The sequence below is a fragment of the Alternaria alternata genome (assembly GCF_001642055.1).
Source record: "Alternaria alternata strain SRC1lrK2f unplaced genomic scaffold CC77scaffold_6, whole genome shotgun sequence".
NCBI lineage: Eukaryota > Fungi > Ascomycota > Dothideomycetes > Pleosporales > Pleosporaceae > Alternaria > Alternaria alternata.
Genome location: NW_017306195.1, coordinates 405,938 through 432,807, shown reverse-complemented (window position 1 = coordinate 432,807; position 26,870 = coordinate 405,938). Strand labels below are relative to the sequence as shown.

At 51.5% G+C, this 26,870-nt stretch overlaps 12 protein-coding genes across 12 annotated transcripts; 8 read left to right on the top strand and 4 right to left on the bottom strand.

The window, feature by feature from the left end:
- Positions 1-142: 142 nt before the first annotated feature.
- Positions 143-1,120, bottom strand: CC77DRAFT_1018522 (ribosomal protein L18e). The gene is made up of 5 exons (XM_018524637.1): positions 1,054-1,120; positions 888-950; positions 769-836; positions 634-714; positions 143-580 (listed from the first exon to the last, which is right to left on the bottom strand). The coding sequence occupies exons 1-5, from the start codon at positions 1,097-1,099 to the stop codon at positions 269-271; spliced, it is 570 nt and encodes a 189-aa protein (XP_018387902.1). The 5' UTR covers positions 1,100-1,120; the 3' UTR covers positions 143-268.
- Positions 1,121-1,435: 315 nt separating this feature from the next.
- CC77DRAFT_984848 (TPT-domain-containing protein) lies at positions 1,436-3,649 on the bottom strand. The gene is made up of 5 exons (XM_018536183.1): positions 3,093-3,649; positions 2,972-3,039; positions 2,695-2,918; positions 2,238-2,645; positions 1,436-2,188 (listed from the first exon to the last, which is right to left on the bottom strand). The coding sequence occupies exons 1-5, from the start codon at positions 3,224-3,226 to the stop codon at positions 1,817-1,819; spliced, it is 1,206 nt and encodes a 401-aa protein (XP_018387901.1). The 5' UTR covers positions 3,227-3,649; the 3' UTR covers positions 1,436-1,816.
- A 739-nt stretch (positions 3,650-4,388) lies between these two features.
- Positions 4,389-6,540, top strand: CC77DRAFT_958684 (UDP-galactopyranose mutase-like protein). Its single transcript, XM_018535552.1, has 4 exons — positions 4,389-4,658; positions 4,718-4,787; positions 4,842-4,922; positions 4,972-6,540. Exons 1-4 carry the CDS (start codon positions 4,570-4,572, stop codon positions 6,355-6,357), a joined length of 1,626 nt encoding a protein of 541 aa, XP_018387900.1. The 5' UTR covers positions 4,389-4,569; the 3' UTR covers positions 6,358-6,540.
- A 642-nt stretch (positions 6,541-7,182) lies between these two features.
- Positions 7,183-8,598, bottom strand: CC77DRAFT_984843 (gamma-glutamyl phosphate reductase GPR; the record flags this gene model as incomplete). Its single annotated transcript, XM_018536182.1, has 1 exon — positions 7,183-8,598. One exon carries the CDS (start codon positions 8,596-8,598, stop codon positions 7,183-7,185), a length of 1,416 nt encoding a protein of 471 aa, XP_018387899.1.
- Positions 8,599-9,278: 680 nt separating this feature from the next.
- CC77DRAFT_732872 (hypothetical protein) lies at positions 9,279-11,234 on the top strand. The gene is made up of 2 exons (XM_018532974.1): positions 9,279-10,489; positions 10,554-11,234. The coding sequence occupies exons 1-2, from the start codon at positions 9,446-9,448 to the stop codon at positions 10,836-10,838; spliced, it is 1,329 nt and encodes a 442-aa protein (XP_018387898.1). The 5' UTR covers positions 9,279-9,445; the 3' UTR covers positions 10,839-11,234.
- A 167-nt stretch (positions 11,235-11,401) lies between these two features.
- On the bottom strand, positions 11,402-14,810 carry CC77DRAFT_1018517 (RNA-binding domain-containing protein). The gene is made up of 4 exons (XM_018524636.1): positions 14,671-14,810; positions 13,353-13,393; positions 13,120-13,283; positions 11,402-13,071 (listed from the first exon to the last, which is right to left on the bottom strand). The coding sequence occupies exons 1-4, from the start codon at positions 14,766-14,768 to the stop codon at positions 11,893-11,895; spliced, it is 1,482 nt and encodes a 493-aa protein (XP_018387897.1). The 5' UTR covers positions 14,769-14,810; the 3' UTR covers positions 11,402-11,892.
- Positions 14,811-15,733: 923 nt separating this feature from the next.
- Positions 15,734-17,564, top strand: CC77DRAFT_1029574 (TBC1 domain family member 22A; the record flags this gene model as incomplete). Its single annotated transcript, XM_018526525.1, has 3 exons — positions 15,734-15,852; positions 15,902-17,252; positions 17,301-17,564. The coding sequence occupies 3 exons, from the start codon at positions 15,734-15,736 to the stop codon at positions 17,562-17,564; spliced, it is 1,734 nt and encodes a 577-aa protein (XP_018387896.1).
- A 201-nt stretch (positions 17,565-17,765) lies between these two features.
- On the top strand, positions 17,766-19,387 carry CC77DRAFT_732731 (hypothetical protein). Its single transcript, XM_018532973.1, has 4 exons — positions 17,766-18,711; positions 18,836-19,071; positions 19,122-19,208; positions 19,272-19,387. Exons 1-3 carry the CDS (start codon positions 17,967-17,969, stop codon positions 19,167-19,169), a joined length of 1,029 nt encoding a protein of 342 aa, XP_018387895.1. The 5' UTR covers positions 17,766-17,966; the 3' UTR covers positions 19,170-19,208; positions 19,272-19,387.
- Positions 19,388-20,000: 613 nt separating this feature from the next.
- CC77DRAFT_1018515 (hypothetical protein) lies at positions 20,001-20,505 on the top strand. Its single transcript, XM_018524635.1, has 3 exons — positions 20,001-20,177; positions 20,228-20,245; positions 20,310-20,505. Exons 1-3 carry the CDS (start codon positions 20,049-20,051, stop codon positions 20,334-20,336), a joined length of 174 nt encoding a protein of 57 aa, XP_018387894.1. The 5' UTR covers positions 20,001-20,048; the 3' UTR covers positions 20,337-20,505.
- Positions 20,506-20,911: 406 nt separating this feature from the next.
- On the top strand, positions 20,912-21,236 carry CC77DRAFT_1059372 (hypothetical protein; the record flags this gene model as incomplete). The annotated part of the gene is made up of 3 exons (XM_018528231.1): positions 20,912-21,076; positions 21,129-21,146; positions 21,210-21,236. The coding sequence occupies 3 exons, from the start codon at positions 20,912-20,914 to the stop codon at positions 21,234-21,236; spliced, it is 210 nt and encodes a 69-aa protein (XP_018387893.1).
- Positions 21,237-22,254: 1,018 nt separating this feature from the next.
- Positions 22,255-23,534, top strand: CC77DRAFT_1018514 (retinol dehydrogenase 12). The gene is made up of 2 exons (XM_018524634.1): positions 22,255-23,041; positions 23,098-23,534. The coding sequence occupies exons 1-2, from the start codon at positions 22,367-22,369 to the stop codon at positions 23,374-23,376; spliced, it is 954 nt and encodes a 317-aa protein (XP_018387892.1). The 5' UTR covers positions 22,255-22,366; the 3' UTR covers positions 23,377-23,534.
- A 1,131-nt stretch (positions 23,535-24,665) lies between these two features.
- On the top strand, positions 24,666-26,447 carry CC77DRAFT_1059370 (MFS general substrate transporter; the record flags this gene model as incomplete). Its single annotated transcript, XM_018528230.1, has 8 exons — positions 24,666-24,844; positions 24,894-25,155; positions 25,204-25,297; positions 25,350-25,475; positions 25,533-25,675; positions 25,728-25,842; positions 25,890-26,070; positions 26,129-26,447. The coding sequence occupies 8 exons, from the start codon at positions 24,666-24,668 to the stop codon at positions 26,445-26,447; spliced, it is 1,419 nt and encodes a 472-aa protein (XP_018387891.1).
- Positions 26,448-26,870: the final 423 nt, after the last annotated feature.

Below are 26,870 nucleotides of genomic sequence, written 5' to 3'. Positions count from 1 at the left end.
GTCCTGCAAGTGAGATTGCGCATGATAGTGGTATTTTTGAACGAAAATGACGTGCACGTTCACCAGAGCAATATGTGGACATGTGGTTCATGATTTAACCATGAGCTCGGAAGAGCCCATCTGTATGCTTTCATTTCATGTTGAGCATTGAGTATCTTTTTGCAGGCTTTCGAAGAGCCCTTGCCAGTCATGACGCGCGCCTCATAAGTGAATTCCCATGACCATGACCACGCCAACCCAGAGAAACCAGAGTGCTTCCAGCACACGCTTAAACCTTGAAACCACGCGACCTTCTGCGTCCACGGGCACGCTCGAACTTGCGACCCTTGCTCTCGACGTAAGGCTTCTTGTGAGAGTGGGGACCGAAGCCGAAGTGCTTGAAGGCCTCACGGGCGTTCTTGGGTCCACGGAGGAGGAGGGTGTTGGATCCAGTGGGGAAGCGGGTAGCGACCTCGTCGATGGTGAGGCACTCACCACCGGCCTTCTCGATGCGGGCGCGGGCAGAGGCGGTGAAGCGGAGAGCCGCAACGGAGAGCTTGGGGACCTCGAGCATGCGGTTGTCGTCAGTGACGGTACCGACCTGACCGTATGTTAGCCATTGTTCTTCGTTGTAGGTTTCTTCGCTTGACGTACGACAACAACGGTCTTGCCCTCGTGCTCCTTGGCGGAGTGCTTGTTGGCAGCGTTGGCGACGATCTTGGAGACGGAGACCGGCTACGGAGTGTTAGTGGTACTGTTCTGCAGGCTTCGTGCGATCGATCGTCTTACGGGACGGTTGGTCTTCGACATCATGAGGCGTCGCAGAACGGTCTTGTTGAAGTTGGCATCGGTACGGCCTGTCCGCTGTTAGCACAAACAACGTGCGCATTTTCAGTTGGAGTACTTACGAGCCAGGAACTTGTACAGGCGCACCAACAGCCTGACGTAGGGGTTGGTGGACTTAGGGACCTCTGTATACTCGTCAATCTCTCTTCTCTCGAAGGCTTCATGTTGCGTCTAAAAGACAGCTGTCGCCAGCGCATTGCTGCGCCGACTCGACGGGGGATCACATACTGCGGTGCCCGTCTCGAACATGGTGGCGGTCGAGGTCGATTCCCATCTTGACTGATTTTGAGCGTGTTGTGCTGTGGGTTAGTAACGACTGAGGGAGAGAGCGAAGTTCGTGAACTCGAATTTGGCAGGAAAGAGCTCCTTGGCGTGGTGTGGCCCGTGCGAAGCGAGAACTCGAAAACTCCACCCGGCAGGAGCGAAGTGGCCCAGCATGCATGCCGCTTAGTCTACAATATTTAGAACATCGCATGTGATATTTGTGGTGCATCTTCGTGTTTCCATTATTGCATGCTCGTATCTCAACAGATGACACCTGTTTCAAGCTGGGGACCCCCGTTGGTCTTCAAAGCCACACACACATCAGATACAACACCACGACACAACAAGACACAGTTGAAGAGGCTGCTCGCAAGCATTACCATTATGTAGCTAGAAGTGTTTACTTTCGCTCGCAGTTTCTGTGAATGCCTGCAAGATCTATGTGTCAAAAACGTGTTACTTAATCATTCCCTGTCATTGCTCCCTGACATGCGGTAGACACCACTGTCGCGTACCGAACCACAAAAAGTCTCAAAGAAGGCTCCGTCAGCATGAGAAGTTCCTGCTCGTCTATGCGTATAAACACCGGTCACCGTACACTCCAAATCCGCTCCAAGCTAAAGATAAAACAACAAGGGGGAAGGAAATCAAGGGCAGCCGAGCGTACTGCGAGTGCGTATGCTCTGGGCTAGAAACTGGCATCGACTCGTCGTGGAAGGCCGAGTTCTTATACAGCCTTGTCGCCGATGAGCTTGCCGATACCGTTGTAGACCTGGTTGGTCGAGTCGGGAGCGTAACGGGGTCCGAGAGAGCCAAGAACGAGGAACATGCCGATGACAACAGCGGCGAAGACCATCAACTTGCGGAGAACGGGCCTGGTGTGGCCAAACTCCTGCCACTTCATGCTGCCCTGGCCGAGGTACTCCTTCAACTTCTCTCCGCCGAGCTTGTAGTACACAAGACCACCAAGCGCAATAGCGTAACCGAAAGCCTGGAGAGGGGTGACGGGGTCCTTGAAGAGGAACATGGAGGCAAAGACGAGGAGAATGTCCTTGAGTACACCGGAGAGGGTAAGGACGAGCGAGGAGGTCTTGCCAATCTGGAAACATGTAAGTAGATGCATGGCAAATGGACAATGTGCAACATACCAAGAAAACGACCGAGACGTTGAGCAGGAAAGCAACAGATGCGTTGGCCAGCAGAGTCATAAGACCGACACGGTCCACATCAGCCATGGTCATCTGGGGAAGCTCGGTGAAGAGCAAGATGAATCCGTTGATGACAGCGCAAGCAGGGGCGTAGTAGTAGAGGGAGACGAGCGGGTCCATCTTGAAATCGGCACCGCTGAGCAGGCGCTGAACCATGACCAGACGGACAGCCTCGAAAACGATACCAGCGCACTGGAAGAGGAAACCGATCATGACGAATTGGATCTCTCCCATCGAGGCAATGACGACACCAATAACGATGAAGGACACATTTCCGAGCGTCTTCAGGTTGACAGGCGCAACTCCGAGACCCCAGGTGGTGAGAAGGACGGCGACGGGCATAGTAGCCTGCAGAGGTCAGTAGCTGCCACATTGTTCATCTCCGGTCTTGACGTACCTTGAGCATTTGGATAAAGGCCACACTCAGGTAGAGGTATGCCTGGTTACCGCAGATCAAGCTCATACTGAAGAAGATACCGATGGGAACGATGGCTCGCAGGTATACGCGTCCGGTCATGGGCACCTTTTTCCTCGAGTCGAGGACGGTGGTGAAGCGGGCGAGGATCTGGGTCATGACGGTCGCAAATACCAAATGCCATGTTGTCAGGAAAATGGGAAAGTCTGGTGCTGGCGTTAGAATGCGGCGTTGCGGCGGAGCAGTAGAGTACACGTACGGAACTTGGCTGTATCTAGGATGTACTTGTTGAAGACGATTGTGCTGGAACTGAGAGTGATCCATGTTCTGCAGCATTGTCAGTACGTCGTGTCGTGCATATTGGGATTGAGCTGACCTACGCAATGTATACTGCAGGATGGAAAGATGGCGCCTCGGGCTGGGGCTTCTGCGCCTCTGGGTTGACAGTCGGGAGCACAGGCAGGGCTGTGTCGCGCGACGCCTCTACAGAGGATCTCATCTTCTCGTCTGACATGGCTGCGGGTGGTGGCTAACGAGGGACGGTAGAGGTGTTGGTGAAGGTCAAAGGAGGTGCGGCGCTGGAGAAAGCGTGGTTGCAGTTGCAGTAGCAGTGGTAGTGGGCTAGCGCTGCTGACTGATGATGTCTTGCGCGTCCAAGGACAAGCGTGGCACAGGCAACACGAACACGGTCGAGGTGACTTGGTGCACTCGAGGCAAGAGGCAATGAGGAGATAAAGAGCGACAGAAGTGTTGGGAGCACTTGTAAAAGTGACGGTAATAATACCTCGAGGCGCTAGGGAAGGGAGGGGCGGAGCGGAAATCAACCTGACGACCTTCTAGAGCCGGCGCACAGGGGGGGTTCTGGTTTAGGAGCGCTATCACTGGGCAACGGCCAACTATGTACTAGAGCTGATATGAGGCAAGATGAAGATTTGCCAGGGCCGCGCGGGATTTTGCAATGCTCGATGAGGTGAAACTGATCTGCTGTGGAGCCCTCGATGGACGCGCAATCGACGACTGCTGCGAGCCTCCCCCAGCCATGGCGCCGAAATTTTGAGCCGCCTTTTAGCAATTGCTTGTGTAGGTGTGTACGCGTACAGTTCTCCCTGCAGAGAGCGGCCGAAGCGACCGGTCCCACATGTCTCTGGAAAGGTGACAGCTTCATGCACATCGCAGCACCCATACTGCTGCCACGCGCAAATTGTTTACATTGCAGGAGCCACGCCGTGTCGCTGAAGTAGCAGGGTGAGGCGCACAATAGGGGTAATGCATGCTGCTGTCGCTGCCGTACAGAGGTACTTTCGCACACAAGGCTTGATTGCATGGTCGCACTAGCACGACACCAAGTCGATGCGTCGTTGATCTGAAGCTGTAGTCCCCCAGAGATAGAGTCGGTCAAGCTTCACTACGGTGTTGCAACAAGCCAGATTGAGGCTCCACCCGCGGGAACGTGCAGTGGAACACGGTGACACAGCGCGCAACGACAACGGGTCCTCGAAGCCATGAACGTGTTGCACATATGGGGTGTGAAAAGGGAGGCTGTCATGATACGCAGAAGACAGCGGCCAATGAAGATGCCCATGAGCAGCCATGTTCTGCCAGATCGACGGTCCCCGTGGCGGCTTGCCCCTTTTCTGGCCGTGGCCTGTACAAGCGCTCCAAGCTCTCCCCCAGCCGAGCAGGCGAGTCCTTCGGCGGCTGGCCCCAGCTGTACAGTACCCTGGACCCGCTTAAAGCAGTATCGCCCTTGGCGTGCTTAGTTTATCGCCAGCTATATTCCTCCACCACGCCCCAAGAGTTTGGCCTCTGCTCCACATTCCTCTATAACTACTGTTGCACTGCTCGCGCACCGAGTACATGCTGAACTACGCCCGCCAGACTTTGAAGCGAGTTCCGAGTTTTCAGGAAATACTACAAGGCAAGATGGGATCCGCCAAGGAAGAAATGTATGTTCACCGCCTGCCCACCTTGCATCCTTCGGGAGCACGCCCTGACAATGCCACAGTTCTGTCGATGTGCTCGTTATCGGTGCTGGTCCGACCGGTCTCGGAGCAGCAAAGCGCCTGCACCAGATTGTACGTCCAACAGACACCTCCTGCAAGTGGCGGGGCAAGTGCTAACAACCGCAGGACGGCCCCTCATGGCTGATTGTCGACTCCAACGAGACACCTGGTGGTCTAGCTTCGACCGACACCACTCCAGAGGGCTTCGTGAGTATCTCCACTGCCAATTGACTGCCATTGTCTAACACTGCCCCAGCTCTACGACGTCGGTGGCCATGTCATCTTCTCCCACTACAAGTACTTCGACGATTGCATCGATGAGGCCCTTCCCAACGACGACGACTGGTTCACCCACGAGCGTGTCTCCTACGTCCGCTGCAAGCGCCAATGGGTCCCCTACCCATTCCAGAACAACCTGTCCATGCTGGACAAGGACGACCAGGCCAAGTGTGTTGACGGCTTGATCGACGCCGCACTTGAGGCTCGCGTGGCAAACACCAAGCCCAAGGACTTTGACGAATGGATCATGCGTCAGATGGGTGTTGGTATTGCCGACCTCTTCATGAGGCCATACAACTTCAAGGTCTGGGCTGTTCCCACCACCAAGATGCAGTGCCAATGGCTCGGAGAGCGTGTCGCTGCTCCCAACGTCAAGGGCGTCATCAACAACATCATTCACAACAAGACCGCAGGAAACTGGGGTCCCAACGCTACCTTCCGCTTCCCCGCACGAGACGGTACCGGTGGTATCTGGAAGGCTGTCGCAAAGACACTGCCAGAGTCCAAGACAAAATACGGCGACCACGCCAAGGTCAACAAGGTCGACGCCGACGGCCACAAGGTACACTTGAACGACGGCACAGTCGTCAACTACAAGAAGCTCGTCAACACTATGGCTGTTGACGCGCTCGTCGAGGCCATGGGCGACAAGGAGCTCATCGACCTCAGCAAGGGTCTCTTCTACTCAAGCACACACGTCATTGGTGTTGGTCTCCGTGGCGAGCGCCCTGAGCGTATTGGCGACAAGTGCTGGCTCTACTTCCCCGAGGATGACTGCCCATTCTACCGCGCCACCATCTTCTCCAACTACTCGCCATACAACCAGCCACAAAAGGACGTCAAGCTTGCCACTCAGCAGCTCGCAGATGGCTCCAAGCCCAGCTCCACCGAACCCAAGGAGGGTCCATACTGGTCCATCATGTTGGAGGTTTCCGAGTCCAGCATGAAGCCCGTTGACGAGAAGAACATGCTCAAGGACTGCATTCAGGGCCTCATCAACACCGAGATGATCAAGTCCGACGACGAGATCGTATCCACCTACCACCGCCGCTTCGACCACGGATACCCCACACCCTCGCTCGAGCGTGAGGGCGTTCTCACTAAGCTTCTCCCTGCGCTCCAGCAAAAGGACATTCTGTCGCGTGGCCGCTTCGGCTCATGGCGATACGAGGTCGGTAACCAGGACCACTCATTCATGTTGGGTGTAGAGGCTGTCGACCACGTTGTCAACGGCGCTGTTGAGCTGACCCTCAACCACCCCGACTTTGTCAACGGCCGTAAGAACGAGGAGCGCCGCCTCAAGGACGGTGCCCAGATCTTCGCTCAGACTCCCCTTGCTCTGAGGAACAAGGGTGTTGAGTAAGCGCATACACATTAGATGTTCAGCATGTGCAGTTTCGGAAATGTTTATGGGATACCACGTTATGTTATGAGGGACGGGAAGACATGGAGTTGGCGCATCAGTGCGGACTCTAGGTAGAGATAGGTGCATCGCTTCGCATCTTGAATAGATGTAGAACAAAAATATACTTTTAGACTTGCACATTCACACATCTTGTCCTCGTACGTGAACTGTTTGAATATCGCAGCCGCAATTGGTAACATGTATTCAATACTCAACACACCCTCTACCTCCCCGATCGATCGATCGCGAGAATACATTTTCACTTGTACATGACTAGCGATAATAACCGCGGGCATACTGATTGTCGCATCCTCATCTTGTTAGACTTGTTTTCGAGTCGTAGCAATCACACCACAGTGGGTACCCCCCACCCATGTATAATCAACGGGCCGATTCTGTATGCTTGCCAACCGCTCTAATCTTTCTTTGTTACACAGTCACCGCTGTGTTCTTAGGGACGCGTACAAGCGTTGGATTGACGGGTGTATTACGGAGACTCCGGAGATGGAAGGACATGTTGAGGGTAGCTAGACAATGCAGGGTCTGCAGGATCTTGCAGATGACAGCATGTTGTACACCGTATTGTGGCATGGAGTAGGTAGGGCGAGATGGAGGAAAACGCGGTTATGTGGCGAAAAGACGAATACCGAGTTGGAAGGTCGATGGTAACGTGGCTTTTTGAATGTTGACTTGAAGTGCATGAAGCCGAGAGTTGTTGTGCGTGTGGGCTAGTTTGTATGTAGGTCATGAAGTATGCCTTTTCTTCTACACACGAAGTCTAGACTAAGCCTTGCTTGCCCTAAACTTCCTCAACACCTCCCTCTCCTCGTCATCCCTAGCTATGCTTTCTTCATCGCCTACAGGGAGTCGCTGGTGCTTCCATTGCTTACCCCCTGCGCCATAGTCTGCGCTGACTTGTGCGTCACCAACAATGACCCATTTGTAGATTGTCAAGCCCTCCAGTCCTACAGGTCCTCTAGAATGGATCTTGTTCGTCGAGATGCCGACTTCAGTACCAAAGCCATATCGCTGTCCGTCGGCCATGCGTGTACTGGTGTTCCAGTAAACAGAAGATGAGTCGACGGCAGCGAGGAAGGTCTTTGCTGTGGCTTCTGAGGTCGTCAGGATAGCATCTGTGTGATGAGAGCCGTGTGCGTTGATGTGGTTTATGGCTTCATCGACGTTGGTCACCGTTTTGATCGCGAGTATGTAATCTAAGAACTCAGTGTCGTAGTCCTCTGGTCCGGCTTCCTGGAGCAGTGTTGCGGAGTGCGGGTCTAATTTGCCTTTGAGTGCGAGCAGAGAGGTGGGATCGCAGCGCAGCGACACTCCCTTTTGTAGCAGCGCCTCAGCGACAGTGGGAAGGGTGGAGCTGAGGGCTGCTTCCTCAACGATGAGTTGTTCAAGGGCGTTGCACCCGGCCGGGTAGCTTGCCTTTGCGTCTAAGACGATCTTGGCGGCTTTCTCAGCGGGGTAGTCAGCGCAGAGGTAAGCTGAACATATTCCGTCTGCGTGGCCGAGAACAGGAATGGTGGTGGTGTCTTTGACGTAGCGAACCAGCTTGTTACCACCACGAGGAATGCAAAGATCGATGTATGTGTCTTGCTTTAGTAGGTCGGCAATGACATCGTGTGTTTGGACTAGTTGCAGACAGTCGGATGGGACTGCTGTTGATGGAAGAGCTTTGGAGATGATGGATGCAATAGCCGCAAAACTGTTACTAGACTCACGGCCACCCTTGAGGATAGCTGCATTTCCGGACTTGATGGCAAGCGCAGAGATGTTGGCGATGACTTCAGGCCGAGCTTCAAAGATGATGAGAAGCACGCCAATAGGACATGTTATCCTTGACAGTACCAGGTCATCGTCTAGGAGGGTTTTCGCGGTGGTCTTGTTGATTGGGTCTTCCAGATCCTTCACGTCCAATATTCCCTGCAGCATATCCTCATATTTCCCCGGCTTCCCCAGATCCAGTCTCTTGACTAGACTTGCACTTAGCGTGCCTCCTGCTGCAGCCTTGTTCGCAGCTTCCAGATCCTGCGCATTGGCCGCTAGAACCTCCTCTTTTCCAGTTGCTAGTGCGGCATGGATAGCTATCAATGCGGCATTCCGTTCCTCGGTAGACAAGACGGCGAGTTTCCGGGACCCGAGTCTTGCCGCCTGAGCGACTTGGAGCGGCGTGGCGTTGGTTAGAGACATTATTAGAGATACTTGGTGAGGTGGTGAGACCTAATAACTGATGAATTCTTTGCGCACGCGTGACTCAGAATACCTAGTCTAGAGGGGGACAAAGTCTGAGGCGATTTTATCGGAAGGATCGTATGCAGGGTCTAGTTCCGCTACGAGTACTATTGGTAACTAGAGGCGGATCGTACTGCAGCTGTATGTGGAGGCCGCGTTGGGTCCAAAGATAGGTACAGATGCATGCTGGATGCATGCGCCACATTTTGCCCAACGCCACATGACTCGGCGCCACACGCGGGGAAGTCCGTGATGCCCTCGTGTTCCCTACAAGGTATCTTACCTACTGCGCAGTTCTTGGAAAGTGTCTACACGACGACCAAAGTTGTTGAGAAGAAAGAAATTGGGTTGCGTCATACCCAAGATTTGTTCTTGCTCGGGCCTGACGTGGCTCGAGCTTTGTGGTGGCTGGGTGGCTGGGAGGTTGGGAAGCATTGTCGCCTCGCCAACCTCGTTCAAATCCACCATTAACGATCGCGAGAGAGTCTGACCCGCTCTGTTAGCTTGCTTGACACCTCATCATGTAGGTCATTGCTTAGAGATGGCTGGTACACTACAAAAGTACAATGCTGGCCGGGCCGCTGCACCTGCATCTTACCCATAACCTCTCAAGTGCTGAGCAGGTAATCAACCAACCAAACTAATCACCACGACATTCACACGTGCTACTCTTTAGTACTCGTTTGATACCACAGCACACTTAGAGCATTACATCGCATTACATCGCATCACTACACCATAACCCCGACGCATCCCGTCGGCAACGCTCGCTATCTGCCATCTTCGTTGTCACATCACCACCAAGATGCGCTCCACGATGCGAGCACTCACTGTTCTGGCCTCCGTCGCCCTCTTCGCTCGCTCCAACGCCCAGACATGGTCCAACTGCAACCCAACTCTACGAAGTGACTGTCCCCCGGACTCCGCCCTCGGCAAAACCGTCAACATTGACTTCTCGTCCGAGTCGGAGAGTTTCACAGCACAAGGCAACCCTACATACGGTAACGACGGCGTGTCTTTCACCATCAGACAGTCCGGAGACGCACCCCAGCTTACTTCGCTGTGGTACATCATGTTCGGAAAGGTCGACATTGAAGTTCAAGCCGCACCGGGCGCGGGTATTGTCAGCAGTTTCGTGCTGCAATCCGACACGCTAGATGAGATCGACTGGGAATGGCTTGGTGCAGACCCCGATGAAGTACAATCCAACTACTTTGGCAAGGGACAGACAACAGATTACAACCGTGGTGCTTTCCACTCTGATCCGGGCAGTCAGTCAGGCTTCAAGAAATACACCATCGAATGGACCCCAGAACAGATTGTCTGGCAGATTGATGGTACCACGGTCCGTACGCTAGAGCCTGCGAACGCCAACAACCAATACCCTCAGACACCTATGCAGATCAAGTTCGGCGCATGGAGCGGTGGTGATTCAGCCAACCCCGCAGGTACCATCTCTTGGGCTCGCGGTCCCACCGACTACTCCCAAGGCCCCTTCAGCATGAAGGTCAAGTCTCTCAAGGTTCAGGACTACTCTACCGGTACTCAATACGTCTATGGCGACCAAACTGGCACTTCGGGATCTATCAAGTCTGTCGGAGGTACCATCTTCTCTGGTGGTAACGCTCCTGTTGCCGACGCACCGGCCATCACTGCGACTGCTACCGGACAGCCCCTGCCCTTTACACCTCATCAGACCTCCGATTACGTTCGCCCCAGCGTTTACCCCTGGATTCCCGACCCGTCGGCTACTCCCACTCCGCAACCAACGTTTGCAAACTACCCCGGGCTCCCGAGCGGGTGGACCGTTTCGGATTCCGGAAAGGTTGTTCCACCCAGCTCAGCCACTGTCAGTAAGCCTTTTGCGACCCCCTATCTTATCCCGATAACAAAATGCTAACAATCTTCTGTAGATGTCCCCTCTCGGTTCCTATACCTCATCGCCGCAAGCTTTACCTACGGGTTCCTCCGACAATGGGCCTAAGACAGTGACTGGATATGACGATCGCGGCTTTACCACTATCCGTACGATATACCCTAGCAAAACACCAGCGCCGACTATCAGCGAATTGGAGAACAATGCTGCGACCGGAGTCCCCGCAGCGCCTGCACAAGGCGCATCATGGAAGCTTATGGTCTCGTCCATATTACCATGGGTCATCGTCCTGGTTCACATCCCTGGATGTCTCAGCCTCTAGGCGCGCTGGACCGACTTATGGGATATGATGGACTTCGGTCCAGCGTTCTACATACTAGGCGTTGGTATCGTCGCGATGAGTACATGTGTTAGGAAATGTTTTACGAAAGGATATGTTGGTTTCAAAGTCTCGATCAAGCTCTGGGCTGCACCTTGGCCAGGCATGACCTGGAAATGGAGTTATCAAAACAAGGGAAGCAAAGACAGAAGACTTGAGTACCTTAATGTTTGGATATGGCTACGACTGCTTTTTGGATTTTAGTTGCATAGCGTTGGTTTGGGTTATTGTTAAATATCATAGCGTGGATGGGATTGAGGATTGAGCTATTGCTCTTTTGAACGTTAGACTAATGACGACTACGTCGCAAAGTAATGAATTACTACCCTATGAAACCTGTCCTCACTGTCTGATTCTCGACTGCCAAACTGGAAGATGCTTGGCACTTTTTGAAGAGTGTCTGCTCCGAATATCAACTTTGAAGCTTAAGATATGTATCGAAGTTTGCAAACGAGAACTTAGGGCACTTTTTGACACCAGGTGCAACTCGCGGGCAATAAATCTCCCTGCATTGCCATCTCTGGCTAGCTTCTTTCGTGATCAGGGTCCAGGTATAAAAGTCCCGCTCTGTCACCAGGGCATTCAGAACAACCTTTTTCTAGAACTATCAGACCATTTCCACATATAGGGACCATGTTTGTCTCACAGAAGGTGATTGCATGCGGTCGTCACACTCTATAATTATCAAGGAGATGACAAGGTTCAAAAGGTCCAAAACGCCGGAATGGACTTTTTGAAGAATGCTAGTATACATAAAGAATTAAAGCTCCATCCTATTCATGCTGTAAGTCCGAAAATCATGTGCTTTCTCCTCCATCTCAAACCGAAACAGGGAAAAAAGAGCAAGTGCCTAAACACGATCTTGGCCATGCATATCACACCTTCGATTATTCCGCCAAGTACAAACCTAGCTCAGCCTAAGATGAGCAAGCCGGTTGTTTAGTATAATTCCAACTCTTTTCTGGGCACTCTCTCTAGCAAACCCTTAGATCCACATCTAACCGCCACGACCACCATAGGGCTGGTGCCTGAAACCACCACCACCACGGTGACCTCCACCACGGTAGTTCGCGCCTCGGACACCAGCGTTCTTAGGGCCAGTGGGGGCGTTGATGGGGGCTTGACCACCACCAGCAGGGGGTTGGCTAGAGCCCTGGCGAGAACGGTTGTTCCTAAAGCCGCCGCGACCGCCTCCAGGACCAGAGGGGATGTTTGGCTGGGGCGCGTCGTCGTACATACCATCCCAGCTCTGAGGTCCTCCCTGAGCGTTACCGAAGCCGGCGGGGCCGGAGAGTTGCTGCTGGCGGCGTGCCTGCTGTTGTTCGTATTTTTGCTGTTCGAAAGCGAGTTGATCTTGAGCGGTGTAAGCTGGGCGTGGACCACCGGCACTCTGGCCACCTTGAGGATTCATCATACCCGGACCACCTTGACCTCCTGGGCCTCCACCACCTTGCATCTGTGCCATCTGCATCTGTTGCATTTGCTGCATCTGCATTGGGTTCATTCCACCTGGACCACCCATCATCTGGGGGTTCGGAGAGCCATTGCCGCGGTTCATACCTTGGTTCATCATCTGCTGTTGCATCTGCTGCATTTGCATCGGGTTCATACCACCCATGGCAGCCATGGGGTTACCGGGCATACCACCACCGGCTTGTTGCTGAGCGAGGGTTTGCTGCATGGACTGGAAGTACTGTTGCATTCGCTGCCAGTACTGAGCCATCATGGCAGGGGACATGGCGCTGTTGCCACCTTGGCCTTGCATGTTTCCACCGTTATTGTCATAATTGTTGCCGCCACCTTGGCCACCGTTACCGTTGTCGTTGAATTTGTTGAACTTGTTCCCGCGGCCGAACTTCTTGTTGCCGTCGCCTCCATCATCATCACGCATGTTACCACGAGGTTGAGCACGCTTGACTTCAATCTGCTTGCCGAGAATTTGTAGGGGACCGCGTAGAGTAGCGTCTACGGCTGCATCACCATCGAAAGTAACGAAGCCGAAACCTCGGGGTCGGCCAGTCTCCTTGTCCATCATAAGTGTGGCATCGACGACGCGACCAAACTGCTTGAAGAAGTTTGTAAAGTCTTCCTCAGTGGCTTCTTGGCTGACGCCACCGACAAAGATCTTACTCGTTCTTTCCTGCTCTTCACGAGGAATCGCACGCTTCGGATCGATCTGAACAATGTTAGTCAGTGCTTCGCATTTGAGCGGGTATAGACGTACAATCTTGCCATCAAGGTAATGCTCCTTGACCATGACAATGTTGACGCACTTGGGGTCCTTGAACGTGAGGAAGCCGAATCCTCGAGAACGTCCAGTAGCAGCATCACGCATGACGGTACATTCACTAACTTCACCGAACTGCGAGAAGTAGCCCTTGAGGGAGTCTGTTGCAAAGGGTTAGCAAGGTTGTGCGTTTTATATGTAATTGAGTGGACCAAGACATATTTACATACCTTCTGTAGTCTCCCAGTTCAGTCCGCCGATGAACATCTTGCTATGGCTGAAGTCAGTAAAACAATCATAAGTAGCGACACTATCAGTAAACTCAAAAGAGAAAAACGAGGCGCATCATATGGTATCCGTAGCTGTTCAGTTAGAAGTGCCTCCGCGTAGAGGCTGGTAGCGGTGTTGTTGTCGAAAACACCCTTGTCGAAATATGATGAGCTGGAAATATAGGCTCAACGCCCATGATCCCTCTATCGCACCTTCAGCCATCATCCTTAGAAATGGATATAGCAGAACACAATCCCAAGAGGTTTTTATCGTAACGAGGTCCATGTAGCCGAGTTCGTCAAATTGGTCGTGCTGCACATTTGACAACTAATCGATTGGTGAGGCGTCCGGAGTAGTTTTGCCAGTCGCAGTAATGTAGAGGACGCAATTCGTGTTCTATCGTGGATGATTGGAAACTGAGCTGAGAACATATGCGTTGATATCGTAAGGCTCCTTTCTTTGCAGCAAGGCGTCGCTCGCTCGAGGACCGTATGCGGTCGCAGACGGATGGCTAAGCGAACCCAACTCCTGCGCCGCATCCTACTCAGGACATGTCGACTTCGTGGCGTGCACCAATCATATCGACCAAGAATGCACTCCACGTACTCAAGTCCAAGTTTCGAGGTGCAAAAGTAGCCCTTGCAAAGGCACAGTTTGATTCGGATGAAACGTCTGTGTTCTGCTATGAATTCGAGTGTAGAAGTCTCAGACTATCTCACAGCTCGGTAGCTATCCTTTGCTTGCGTTGCTGGTACGCGCTATCAAGTACCTAGGTTTATATCGACATGAGGCGCTGCCAAAGTTGGGCAAGCCGCGATAGTCCCTGCGTAAGGCGCGTTGATGGTTGCTCTGAGCATCGCTGAGCGACTGACTTTTATTTTCCAGCTTCTTCCAACAACCAAAACTGGTGGCCCACTTCGCCATGCTTTGAGCGCCTCACCAGTGGACGACATGGACCACAATCTTTCGCAAGGTGTCTAGCTCCTAGGCTTTTATCCCAGACTCTGTGCCAACCATGGCCCCTGGTGCTTTGAAATGCGCGACAGACTGAAGTGTGCAGAGCTTGTCCTCTGATTGTGCTCGCAATGTATTCCATGAATAGTTCGCCTCTCTCATGTTGTCGAACGCTCTAGCACGATATCCTATGCGGCCGTTGATGGCGATGGTCCTGGCAGCGACGTGCTCTTGTCTTCAACTATAACATGCGATATACATGTTCTTATACCTTGTGATGCGCCTCTGGAAGATCATGATCAAACTGGACACTGCACGACTTACCCATCTTCTTTCACGTTGATTGGGCCATAGTTGTCATCATCTACGGGCGCATTGTCGTACGACTGGTCACCCCCAGCATTGTAGCCGGACTGGTCCATGTGCGAGTCCTGTTCGCCCCCAGCTTGAGCTGGCCAAGAAGATGCAGCATTATGACCATTGTCATGTGTAGAATCTTGAGGCGGCGCGCTCACGGGCTCGGCTTGGGTAGGTTCGGGTTCCGTCTTGGGGGCTGGGGCAGGTGCCGCTGCCGCTGCCGCGGGCTTGGACGTGGGCTCGTCATCGTAGCTAATGCGTTGTTAGTAGATTGTCGCAAACTGCGATCATTCTTTAGTCGCGCTGAGAGCACGTACAGATCATCAAAGATGTCGTCCTCGTAGTTTTCGTCGGCCATGTTGGAGTGTTAGAGAAGAGCTTGTTAGAGAAAACGTGCAAAAGAGAAAGACGTATGAGCGCGCGAAAGTGAGGTCGCGGTTAGTCAGGCGCGATCGTCGGGTTGAATGGAAGGAAGGGAGGTGACAGAAGGAAGAGCCTGACGCTTGAGTGAGGAGATGAGAGCAGAGCAATGGGCAGGCGCGCTAGCATCGGGCTTGGCGTGGCAGGCGCGACGGATACATGCACGAGCCCTACGACATACCAGCCATATGTGTACTGGAGACAATAGCGATATTCTTGGAAGTATATCACTTCGAAAGAGAACGAACACCTTTGGCGCCTAGGAAGGTGTCAGGTACGACCTAAAGGAAACGAGTTTCTTCGTGCTTGCCCGGTAGAGCCATCTGAAGCTTGGGTTCATAGCGGGGCCGCCTCGAGACACAGGACAAGCGTTCACTTGTTCAGAAATGGCCTCTAAGAAGCAGCAGCAGGTTTGTCCCCCCAATCTTGTGCGCAATTCCTTGTTTGCTAACAATCTGCCAGGAAATGGTCCAGGTCGGTTCGTGTCCTTCCAAACCACAAAGAGCGTCATAGTATCCGGGGTAGCTAACATATCGCTTCCCTGCATACAGACCGGTCCTCGTACGTTACTACAGTCCCGTCGCATATGGGTTTCGGGTACTGATATCTCATGCGCAGCTCGGCCTCTCCATTCTGGCGCACAACATCCAACTCCGCTAGCTCACCGCAAAACAAGAAGGTCATCGGCGCATCCTATTCGCATGCCGACATACACAACTTCAGTTCATTGTATGTTGCTTCAAGTGCTGTCATTATGAATACGACTAATTGCTAAAAGGAGCGTCTCTGGATCGAACTCGCGACCCCGAACCCCGCCATCGACCACCCACAGTCGCGAGTCAAGCGCTGCACCGAGCCGGTCCAGTAAGACCGTGTCACCCCGTCCCGCACGAGCAACGTACAGCTACTTCCTCAATGATACCCACCAAGATTGGAACGATGGCGACGAAGACGATCCCGACAACATGTTTGAGGATGACGAGGACGAGTTCGGGCTACCGAGCATCGCAAACATGCGGAGGAAGGGTCGGCGGAAACAACCATCCAAGGCAAAAGAAACAACCGGACATGTTAGTAGAGAAAGCCTGGGCTCAACAGCGTGGCGCGGTATAGACAGTGGTGACATTGCAGAGGAGCGAGGTATACCCAACTACCCAACCGCGAAGAAGATCGAAGGCAAGATCCTACGGCCACAGTATCAAGAGATACTTCGAGACCCCGCAAACTCGCTACATCTTATCTCACATGCTACCCCACCCCCAAACGCGTCAGCTAAACAGGTCGAGGAGCACTCCGCACGGATAACAAGAATCAACAAGTTCAAGAGGATATTGCAAGCGAGCACCATATCATTGTCAGACCTGCGAGACTCGGCATGGTCAGGTGTTCCGTCCGAAGTGCGCGCCATGACATGGCAGATCTTGTTGGGCTACCTACCGACTAGCAGTGAGAGGAGAGTCGCAACACTGGAGCGCAAGCGGAAAGAATACTTGGAGGGGGTGCGGCAGGCTTTCGAACGAGGTACATCTGGCAGTGCTAGCGCCGTCGCCTCCGGGATGGCAGGCGGTGCAGCCTATCCTTCGACGAATCGTGGGCGGGGACGTGGCTTGGACGAAGCTATATGGCATCAAATCAGCATTGACGTGCCTCGGACAAATCCACATCTTGAGCTCTACAGCTACGAAGCGACTCAACGATCCCTTGAGCGGATACTATACGTGTGGGCGATACGGCATCCTGCCTCGGGCTATGTACAGGGCATCAACGACCTGGTCACCCCATTCTGGCAGGTCTTCCTTGGTGCCTATATCTCAGATCCCGATATTGAATTCGGTATGGATCCTGGCCAGCTACCAAAACAAGTTTTGGACGCAGTCGAGGCAGATTCCTTTTGGTGTCTAACCAAGCTTCTTGACGGGATTCAAGATAACTACATCGCACATCAACCAGGTATCCAAAGACAAGTGGCAAGTCTAAGAGATCTTACTACGCGTATCGACGACCAGTTAGCGAGACATCTGCAGAATGAGGGTGTTGAGTTCATACAGTTCAGCTTTCGATGGATGAACTGTCTCCTGATGCGCGAGATATCTGTCAAGAACACGATAAGGATGTGGGACACGTACTTGGTAAGTCACGTAGCCACTCTTTTGGAGCGCATCACTGACTATTTATAGGCCGAAGAAGATGGTTTTTCGTCCTTTCACCTTTATGTCTGCGCCGCGTTTCTCGTCAAATGGTCCGATCAACTGCGAAAGATGGATTTCCAAGAGACGATGATGTTCCTACAATCGTTACCAACGCGACAGTGGACAGAGAAGGACATTGAGCTATTGTTAAGCGAGGCCTTTATTTGGCAAAGTCTTTTTAAAGGCAGTGGCGCACACTTGAAGAACACAAGCTCAAGAGGAAGTGGTGTAGGGATGGGACCGGATTTTTGATCCCGCTGATGTGGCATAGTAGGTATAACAATACCAAAGCGCATCGCCAGCGCCTACCCGAGACCTACCTCTTATCATGACGAGATATGAATAATGCATGCTTGGTTTAGAAGGGCGTGACATCCAGTATTCTACAGCATGCTGGTAATGAAGCTGAATGTTTATGCGAACAACGGTCGTGATTCCCGAACCATATCAATTACCGAGCCAGCGACTACGGAAGCTACCCCGCGCTTTACCCCACTACGCGTCACATAATCCTCGCTGTACATTCAGCCGAAGTATCAGGTCACCAGTCTGGCATGATGCACTCTTGTTCCTTCAAAGACAACACAACATCCAGGTCGAAGACCCGCAGGTTCACCACACACCAAAGATAATCCAGCTCAGCAAAAATCTGACATGTCACCACGCTCTCGCCCTCCATTTCAGGATCTTCCACTCGACAAGAATGGCCCTCCAGGAAACGCATGGGGCCTCTACGGCGCAGACGACGAACTCGGCGCTCTAAACATGATCACACCGTCTGTCGTCAAAGCAGCTGCCCAAGAAATACAAACAGGTGACCGCGTCTCGCTAGACTGGTATCTTAACTTACCTTCTTATCCTTCGTTCAACCGGCCACAATTCTCTTGGAAAATGATGAACAAAGAACATCCAGATGGCACGAAGAGAACAGTCAACGATGATCATCTAGACTTCAACACTCAAGGAAGTAGCCAGTGGGACGGATTCAGACATTACGGATATCAAAGCGCAAAGAGATACTACGGCGGGCGATCACAGCAAGATATCGAGTCGTCGGAAGTCATCGGCATCGATCGTGTGGCTAACTCTGGTGGTATCACTACTCGGGGTATCATCCTGGACTACCCGCGATATCTTGAAAGAAAAGGAAAGAAAGGAGTGTACGCACTAGATGCGAATAGTATTACAGCAGAGGAGTTGGAGGATATGCTCCAAGAAACAGGTATCAAGACGAGAGAAGGTGATATGTTATTGTTACGAACGGGATTCACTCGCGATTACGCCAAGCTAGGCGATGAAGAGAAGAGAGCTATCAGGGATAAGCCGCCGGCGTTCTTGGGCGTGCAGTCGGATAAGCAGTCAGTACAGTGGATTTGGGAAAATGGGTTTGTCGCTGTTGGTAAGGATGCCCATCTCACTTCACCACATCTTATCTCATCTTCATTGCCACTTACGCCACGTTACCCTATCTCTCTATCCAAGACCAACCAACCACGACGTGACATAGACTGATGAATGCGCAGCATCCGACGCTCCTTCTTTTGAAATGGCACCTCTAGTAGGTCCACACAACGCCCCAGGCGGTCTCTGGGCGGGTGAATCCTGGGAAAAGGATATGCAGGGCGGTGGATTATTACACCAGTGGTTGCTGGGTGGCTGGGGTGTCATGATAGGTGAGATGTTTGATCTGGAGCGGTTGTGTGAGAAGAGTGAGGAGTTAGGACGGAGGTCTTGCTTTGTTAGTAGTGTGCCGTTGAAGGTATGTATTACCGATTGCTGAGACTGAGGTGAGAGCTAATCCTTGTGTAGGTACCTGGTGGTGTTGCGAGTCCGCCAAATGCTGTCGCGATCTTCTAATCGAATGTCTCTTCTCGTAGGACACGATTTTGAGAAGAGGTGAGCTACGTAGCTTTGAGGATGAGAAGATGGAAATGGGCTGATGTGGTGTTGTGGTAAAAGGTTTGGCGTGGTACAGTGGTAGCAAAGCCAAGCCGGTGCTTACTCTCATCTCCTCTCCGCTCTCGGAGTTTCCTCCATTGGCAAATGCATGGAATTATAACGAAATTGAACTTTGCGAATCTTTACGGACCGATCTCTACCGTACTTTGAGTTGATACAGGCGCCTTCTCGATGCTCTTCCGCGCTCCTCACAATTGAACCTGGCACCGTCGTCCTACAACAACATCCGAGTCATCGCTTCCTCCCTTATGCAAATCTGTCCCCCCAATCATGAGTTCAGTTGTGAGTATCTCAGCATGCGGGGAACCCGTCGCCCCGAAACCGGGTAAGCAGGACGGGTGGTATATTAGCCAAGACCGTTCGTACCTCATTACAAACGACACCAACATCATCTCGAACGCTTGGAAAGTATATCGCTATGACCAACCTTAGCCGCTTCTTAGATCATCCGCCTCATTCACTACTTTTTTGTTTCAGCTCCATGGGTTCTCGACAGCCGAGGAGATTGGTGTGGCGTTTTTCTCTCCAACATACGCGTTTACTGTGTATGAATTGGATTAGGCGGTTTGCATGTCATCCATAGTATAAAGTTTGCGTGTCACGTACTACGTACAACGGCTGAGGGACTTGGATCTGTGATGTTCTGGTGAATCTTTTTAAGGCAGTCGTTCGGGTAAGAAATGCATATATACCGCCCACCCGCTCCTAACTTCTACACTCTACACAAACCAGACGTCCACCAACTTCCTATACCTGTCAACAGTCATCACCATCAAAATGAATTCTTTCATCACCATCATCACTCTCCTTACCGCATTCGCAGTTGCCACTCCGGCCGTGTCCTCTCAGACCAAGGCTTGCACGCGCCCTTGTTTCTCGGAAGCAACAGAGTGTGGTGAGGGCTGGGTATGTCATTGGCTTTTCAATCTAAATGACCATGCGCTAATGCATATTAGGAACCTGTTCACTCTGGTGTAAGTATTTTCGACTTCCTTGCGGCATATTCTATTGGACTAGTGTCTAAGCTGATATTGGTAGGAATGTTGGTTCTGCTGCGAAGTCTAGAGGGCGGTTGGATGAAGCTGCGAAGGACTTGAGGCATCATACGAGGCAGATGAGGAGATGCTCGCGAGCTAGGTGAAGCCAAAGAGGTTAATTACAGAGAATGACTATAGGATGATCTACTCATGCGACACAATCGGGATTAGTTCTAGATGAAAGCAGTAGTATGGCATCATAAGTACAGTCTCTTATAAATACTAGCGTATGATATCTTGACTTCCACTTTCTCCTACTAGCTCTTGCTTTCGTAGTGTCGGCCAAGTGGATTGTAACCGAACAGGTACCCGAAAAGTAGGCCACTCTCGTTTGTTGGTCGCATTTACTGTGTTTGTGAAGAATCTCCGAAGATGATTGTGCGTCAGCCATAAGCTGAGAAGTAGACCCAACACGTGGTTTCGCGCCGGTCTGGAGCACGTTCGTTCAGGCTGTGCCGATTCGAGAACAATGGTTCATCAAAGGGCGCTTTTAGCGGGTAGCGAGCGTATATAGCCCTCCATTCGTCCTTGTTACCTCTTCAATCTAACATCAAATTTTCTTCCTCAACTTAAAACACAAAAGACATAATCAGAATAGCCAACATGAAGACCTTCGTCGTCATTACCCTCCTCACGGCCCTCGCAGTTGCAGGGCCAACTCTGACCCGTCCTACGCAAGCACCGCCAACAGTGCTTGCAACTCCTGAGGCCAGAGTCTGCACGCGTATCTGCGCTTCAGAATCGTTTATTAATTGTGGTGAAGGATGGGTATGGTGATCGAGTTTCGCTACGAGATTGAATATTTGCTAATTAGTGGTAGGAACCTGCGCAACTCGGTGTAAGTAACAATTGGACTTCGGTATCGCAATAATTATTCTGAATACCGAGCTGATGTTTCCAGGATTGCTGGGCTTGCTGCCGGGTTTAAGAGTCTTTACGATGGGTGAACCTGGATGGTGGTCGAACAACGGTCTTGGACGATATTGAAGAGTTTATCGATGATACGGATACGCTGTCGTTACTTTAGAAGCGCGCAAGATTCTAGAAGTGTGCGGAGTAAATAATTTGGGGATGATTGCTTAGTGTGAAGGTTTACTCTTCGACAAATTTTATCTTGCCTAGCTTCAACACCTGCTCTTTCTAGGTCAGCGCCTGCTGATTGTATGCTACTGTTAGGTCATTCTTGCTCAAGCATTAAGAGAACGGTCTCTCGCAAATCCTATGTTGACCGTGTTCATGGTATGAAGTTTGACAACATGGTCGTGTGGAATCCAGCGAGTATTCCTGTGAATACGTCATGCTGCTAGGGCGCATTCTAGAAACATGACTCTGTTTCGTTGCAGAACCAAAAGTCGACTCAAGCATCATCTCTTGTATCTTCGAAGTAACCTCAAGATCTTCGCTAAACCGTATCAAGTCACGTTCCTCGTCATTATGAAGCGAGTTACTCAGCTAGCTACAAGATGAAAGAATCGGGCTGTGTTAAGTAACTTACCCAGGGAGTGCTGCATTCATGGGACTCATTCCATCAGCAGAAAAAACAAAAAAAAACATTCCGCAACTTCACTCCGATCATGTGACATTCGCATGAGTCTGTTGGGTTGTTCTACTTCCATGAGTTGGCATTGGAGGTGGTCTGTTAACTCCGCGACCCAATCACCTTTCGACCGCGCATCTCGTCCTAAGTCCGATCACGACGCACCAAAACAGCTGCCGAAAGAGATGCGCAATGTAGTGGCGCAGCTTCTACATGGAAAAGCCAAGATTGCGTAGACTTTTTGTCGCTCGAATTCCCAGTCGGTTGTGGTGTCCTTCTTACGCAGGAATCGTCCGTTGTGCAACGGACCGATCGAAGCACCGGCATTGCTCGTATGGGGAAACTTGCTCCAACAGCGTACCTACCTATTTAGGTAACATCAGGATATATATCTCTTGCAAAGTCGCCAGTACATGCTACAAAAATTCTCAACTTCCTCTTAACGGTGTCACTGTCTTCACTGTCTCCAGTCTCTCCAATAATCATACTCATCTCGTTCATCGTTAGTCATTGTATTCAAGATGGGCTCCCAATTCAGTCAAATGTTCCCACCCGCAGCCAAATTCACCGAATCTTCGCTTCCCAACCTGTACGGAAAAGTCTATGTTGTGACAGGTGCTTCAGCAGGCGTAGGTAAAGAACTCTCCCGCCTCCTCTACTCCTGCAACGGTACCGTATATGTAGCGGCCCGATCCTCTGAGAAAGCCTCTACAGCGATATCCTGGATCAAAGAAGCTTGCCCGCAATCCAAGGGCACATTGCACTATCTCCATCTTGATCTCGACGATCTCCATGGGATCAAAGCGTCTGCAGAGAGCTTTCTCACAAAGGAAACCCGATTAGACGTCCTGTTCAACAATGCAGGCGTTATGAGACCACCGAAGGGCACAACAACGAAACAAGGATACGAACTGCAGCTTGGAACAAATTGCGTCGCGCCCTTTCTCTTCACCAAGTTACTCACGCCCATACTACTTGAGACAGCGAAGAAAGAGCCAGAAGGCAGTGTGAGGGTAGTTTGGGTGAGCTCATCAGCTGCGCATGTCATCGCGCCCGCTGGTGGTGTGGACATGAACAACTTGGATTATAAGACAGATGTCAGTCAGATGACCAAATACGGGATTAGCAAAGCGGGAAATGTGTTTCATGCGATGGAGTTCCAGAGACGGTACCGAAAGCAGGGGGTTGTTAGCGTGGTAATTCACCTTCTTCTCTTTCCTCTGAACTACCCTGCTAACATGCGGAATGATAGGCGCTTAACCCCGGTAACCTCAAATCTGATTTGCAGCGCCATGTACCTGCACTCCAACTTTTCCTCATTAACATGATCTTGCATCCGCCTGTGAATGGCGCGTACACTGAGCTGTTCGCTGGCCTCGCGCCTGATGTTGCGAATCTCAATACGAGTGACTGGGTCGTGCCATTCGGCAGGGTTATGCAGGTGAGGAAGGACTATTATTCCGAAGCTGGTAAGAAGACTGCGAGCGCGTTTTGGGAGTGGAGTGAGAAGCAGGTGGAACAATACGTTTGAAGATTTCAGACCTGTGTGGCCGAGGAGAGGTTTCCTTTGTCCTTTCTCGAGATTATCTGGCGGGTATGGGTGCGTATGTCAGCCGTGCGGTGTTTGTGTAACTAGTGAAGTGTACTTTGCATGTTCTTATCGTTATGGGTGGAAATCCGACAATACGACATTTATATGTGCCTGGTTCTTCCACATACGACCATAGGACACTGACCGAAAACTAATTGTCCCTCGCGATCTGTCTGAGGTTACGGTGTCGTTCCGAGGTCAATTTACTGCTTCCGGAAACGCAACTCTGTCACCTTGGCACCCCACCACTACAGCCATAAATGACTATTAACGACCACATGTACTCCTGAGACCTGTCGTCTAGATGTGCGCATGTTCGCGTACTGCGCACATCTGGGGCCTTCTAGAGCTTGGTACTAGCTAAGCCTTGATATGCCGGTCGTGGACCAGGAACTTGAATGCCTCCTCTTCCCGCCCATCGGAAGAAAGGTTTGTAATGCTAGTGGCTTGATTGGTACGCGTGTTGGGAAGAGTGGAGATGTCTCCACACCCCGCAACTCCAACACCGGCGCTTCTCGTCACTCCCGACAACGCTTATATCGCGCGCAGTTGCCTTTCTGCCTTTTCAAAAACATGGGCTAGTTTCCTTAGAGCTCACAAGCATCGTCGTACGTTCGGACTCGTGCTTAGCATACACATGCTAACACCGATGGGGTTACAAAGGCCTGGAGCAACTTGATAAGAGCGCGATGGCCGAGCACGGCTTCTACCCCATGCTCCCGAGAAGAGTTTAGCGACATGGAGCCGGCGTGGACGGAAAACGGGCGACGTCCTAGGTTGGCAGGGGTAACTTGGCCGGAGCTCGTGGGCTAGCGTTCGAAGCGATAGCTATAGGACAGACTGAGACGGCAACATAGTGCAGTATTGAGACTTACACGCGAACCGACAAGGAAGTGATCTTGGCTTTCAACTGCTGAGACTGGTCTCTAAGATGTTTATCGACCACGTCTTTACTCCTCACTTCTCGTGAATATAGATAAGAATGTCCACTCGGCTTATCCTACAAGTTTTGGCGGTTTCATTCATGCTCGATAAGCACGTACTCTACGAGTCGCCGTATAACACCATGTCTAATCAGTCGCGCTACAGACCGGGCCGGTGCAATGCTTATCTGGAGCAAACAAGGGGCACCACCTCCCAGTCACCTTGCCGGTCGATATTCTTGAGCACTCAAGAGTCCTGCATAAAGTGAACGCGTATCATGAACGATGTTCAGTAAAACTTTTGTCATGGATTACTCGCAAACTAAAGACACCAAAGACGCCAAAGTACATGACAAGGAGAATGATGGTGGTGAGGACATTGCGATAGGATCGCAGGAAGAAGTAATCGATTACGACTTTTTGCGATCATGGAAATGGTCGACTTTATATCGGAGCGTGCTGTTCCAGATGGTGATGTTCGGGGCGTAAGTAATCCTCTCAGAGACTACCATCGGGATGCTGAACATGGTCAAGGCTTTCGTTGGTTGGCCCAGCTATGGGTGATGCTATATCCAATCTAGGAGGAGGCGGTCTGTCTACACCATGGCTAGCGAATCTTGCAAATTCGTTGAGCTACGCCATGGGCTTCATCAGTACTATCCTCGGAGGCCCCATCATCAACAGGATAGGAATCAAATGGGCGTGCTTCATTGCGGCTCTTACGATGCCCCTTCAAGGATCTGCGTACTATGTAAACGCTAAATTCGGCATCGACTGGTATCTCATAGCATCCAATGTACTATCATCACTCATTCATACAAGGGAAACATACTGACGGGACTAGGTTATCAATGGTCTAGCAGGCGGGTTTCTTTATGTCGGTGAAACGACGGCCATGTTATGCTACCCAAGGCCAGAAGAAAAGGGGCTATACCTTGGTAAGCATCTGCGTGCATCCTGAAGAATGATCGTTGTAATAACCTACGGCAGGCATCTGGTCGGCTATGCGAAGCTCCGGAAGCTTGATCGGTGGCGCGATAAACTTTTCTACAAACTCGGATAGAGCGTCTGCTGGAGGCATTGCGTGGTCGACATATCTGGTCTTTGTTGCATTCGGTACGTCACAGATACCTAGGCATCTGCTCTGGGTGCACAGTTATTGACAGATAGTAGAATGTACTGGAGTTCTTTGGGCACTGTTGTTGTCCCCTACACCCCGAGTGCGTCGTCGCGATGGCAGCAAAGTCGCCATGTCGGGGAGGGTCACTTGGAAGCAAGAATTCGTTGCTCTGTGGAGTTATTTACAAAGCAATAAGGTCAGGAATGAATCAGTCTCCAAAATTTGGAAAGCACCTAACACGATGCCAGGTCTGGTTGATCTTTCTGCCCTCGTTCTACTCTTTCTTTTACGGAGGGACAATGGGTACCTATCTCTCGCTACACTTTTCGGTCCGCGCACGCGCTCTTTCATCCTTTCTTATTCGTATGTATCGACTCTGGGTCCCGCCAACTATATGCTGACTAGTACAGCCGCCATTACCATTCCGTCGGTCGTCGTATTCGGCAAACTTCTAGACAGCCAGCGGTGGTCCCAACGGCCCAAGGCATGGGCTGCATTCTCGCTGTGGATTCTGCCACAAACTGGTTGTTTCATCTGGGTCGCTTTTGAGTACCACTACCTCGGCGATAAGTCGGCGCTGGATTACGGCTCGTAAGTTATCCCGCAGAGAGGCAGGTTCCAGTGTGACTGAAACTGATTTGAATAACAGAGAATCTGGAAGATGGGCAAGGGCATACGTGCCGTACCTTATCGTCTTCGTGAGCGGCTACTGGACGCAATTGACACTATACTGGATTCTTGGCACATTCTCCAACGACATGGGTGATTCTTCACGGGTAGGAGGCTTGTTTCGCGCGTTTGAGACGGCGGGCCAGGCAGTCTCCTATGGTCTGAGCTCTGCAAGTGGCATCGCTCCTGTGGTTCCGATCTATGTGAACTGTGGTTTGCTGGTTCTTACTGTGCCTAGTATGATCATGTTGATCACTAGGATGCCCAGGAAGCCCTTGAGTAATGTCATCGCTGAATGAAATTTGTATCGTGCGCGATGGGTTTTCACGGAAAGATTGTATACGCGCATGTTGCTGGAGTTTGGGAAAGCGTCTTCGAGGTCCCACCGCAGATAGCAACTATCAAGTCATTCAAGAACATCTATCATGACACATGTTGTGCTCTCATTGCAATACTGTATTCTGCTAATCGAACTGTTTTTCTATACTTGTCCGCATCGCTCCTCTTCTAGCACGCGAACAGCCATTGCTGATGGATATTGTCCAATAGAATTGCCTGATCACCTTGCATCTGATGCACCGTTGTTGGCGAAAGATAAGACTGAAGGGCTTTTGCAGGAGTTCAGATGTTGTCACACAAAAACAAAGCTTCTAAGCCGGATCGTACTGTACTGAACGGGTGTTCGCTTGCTGGCGGCAAAGTCTACTGAGTCCTTGTCGGTG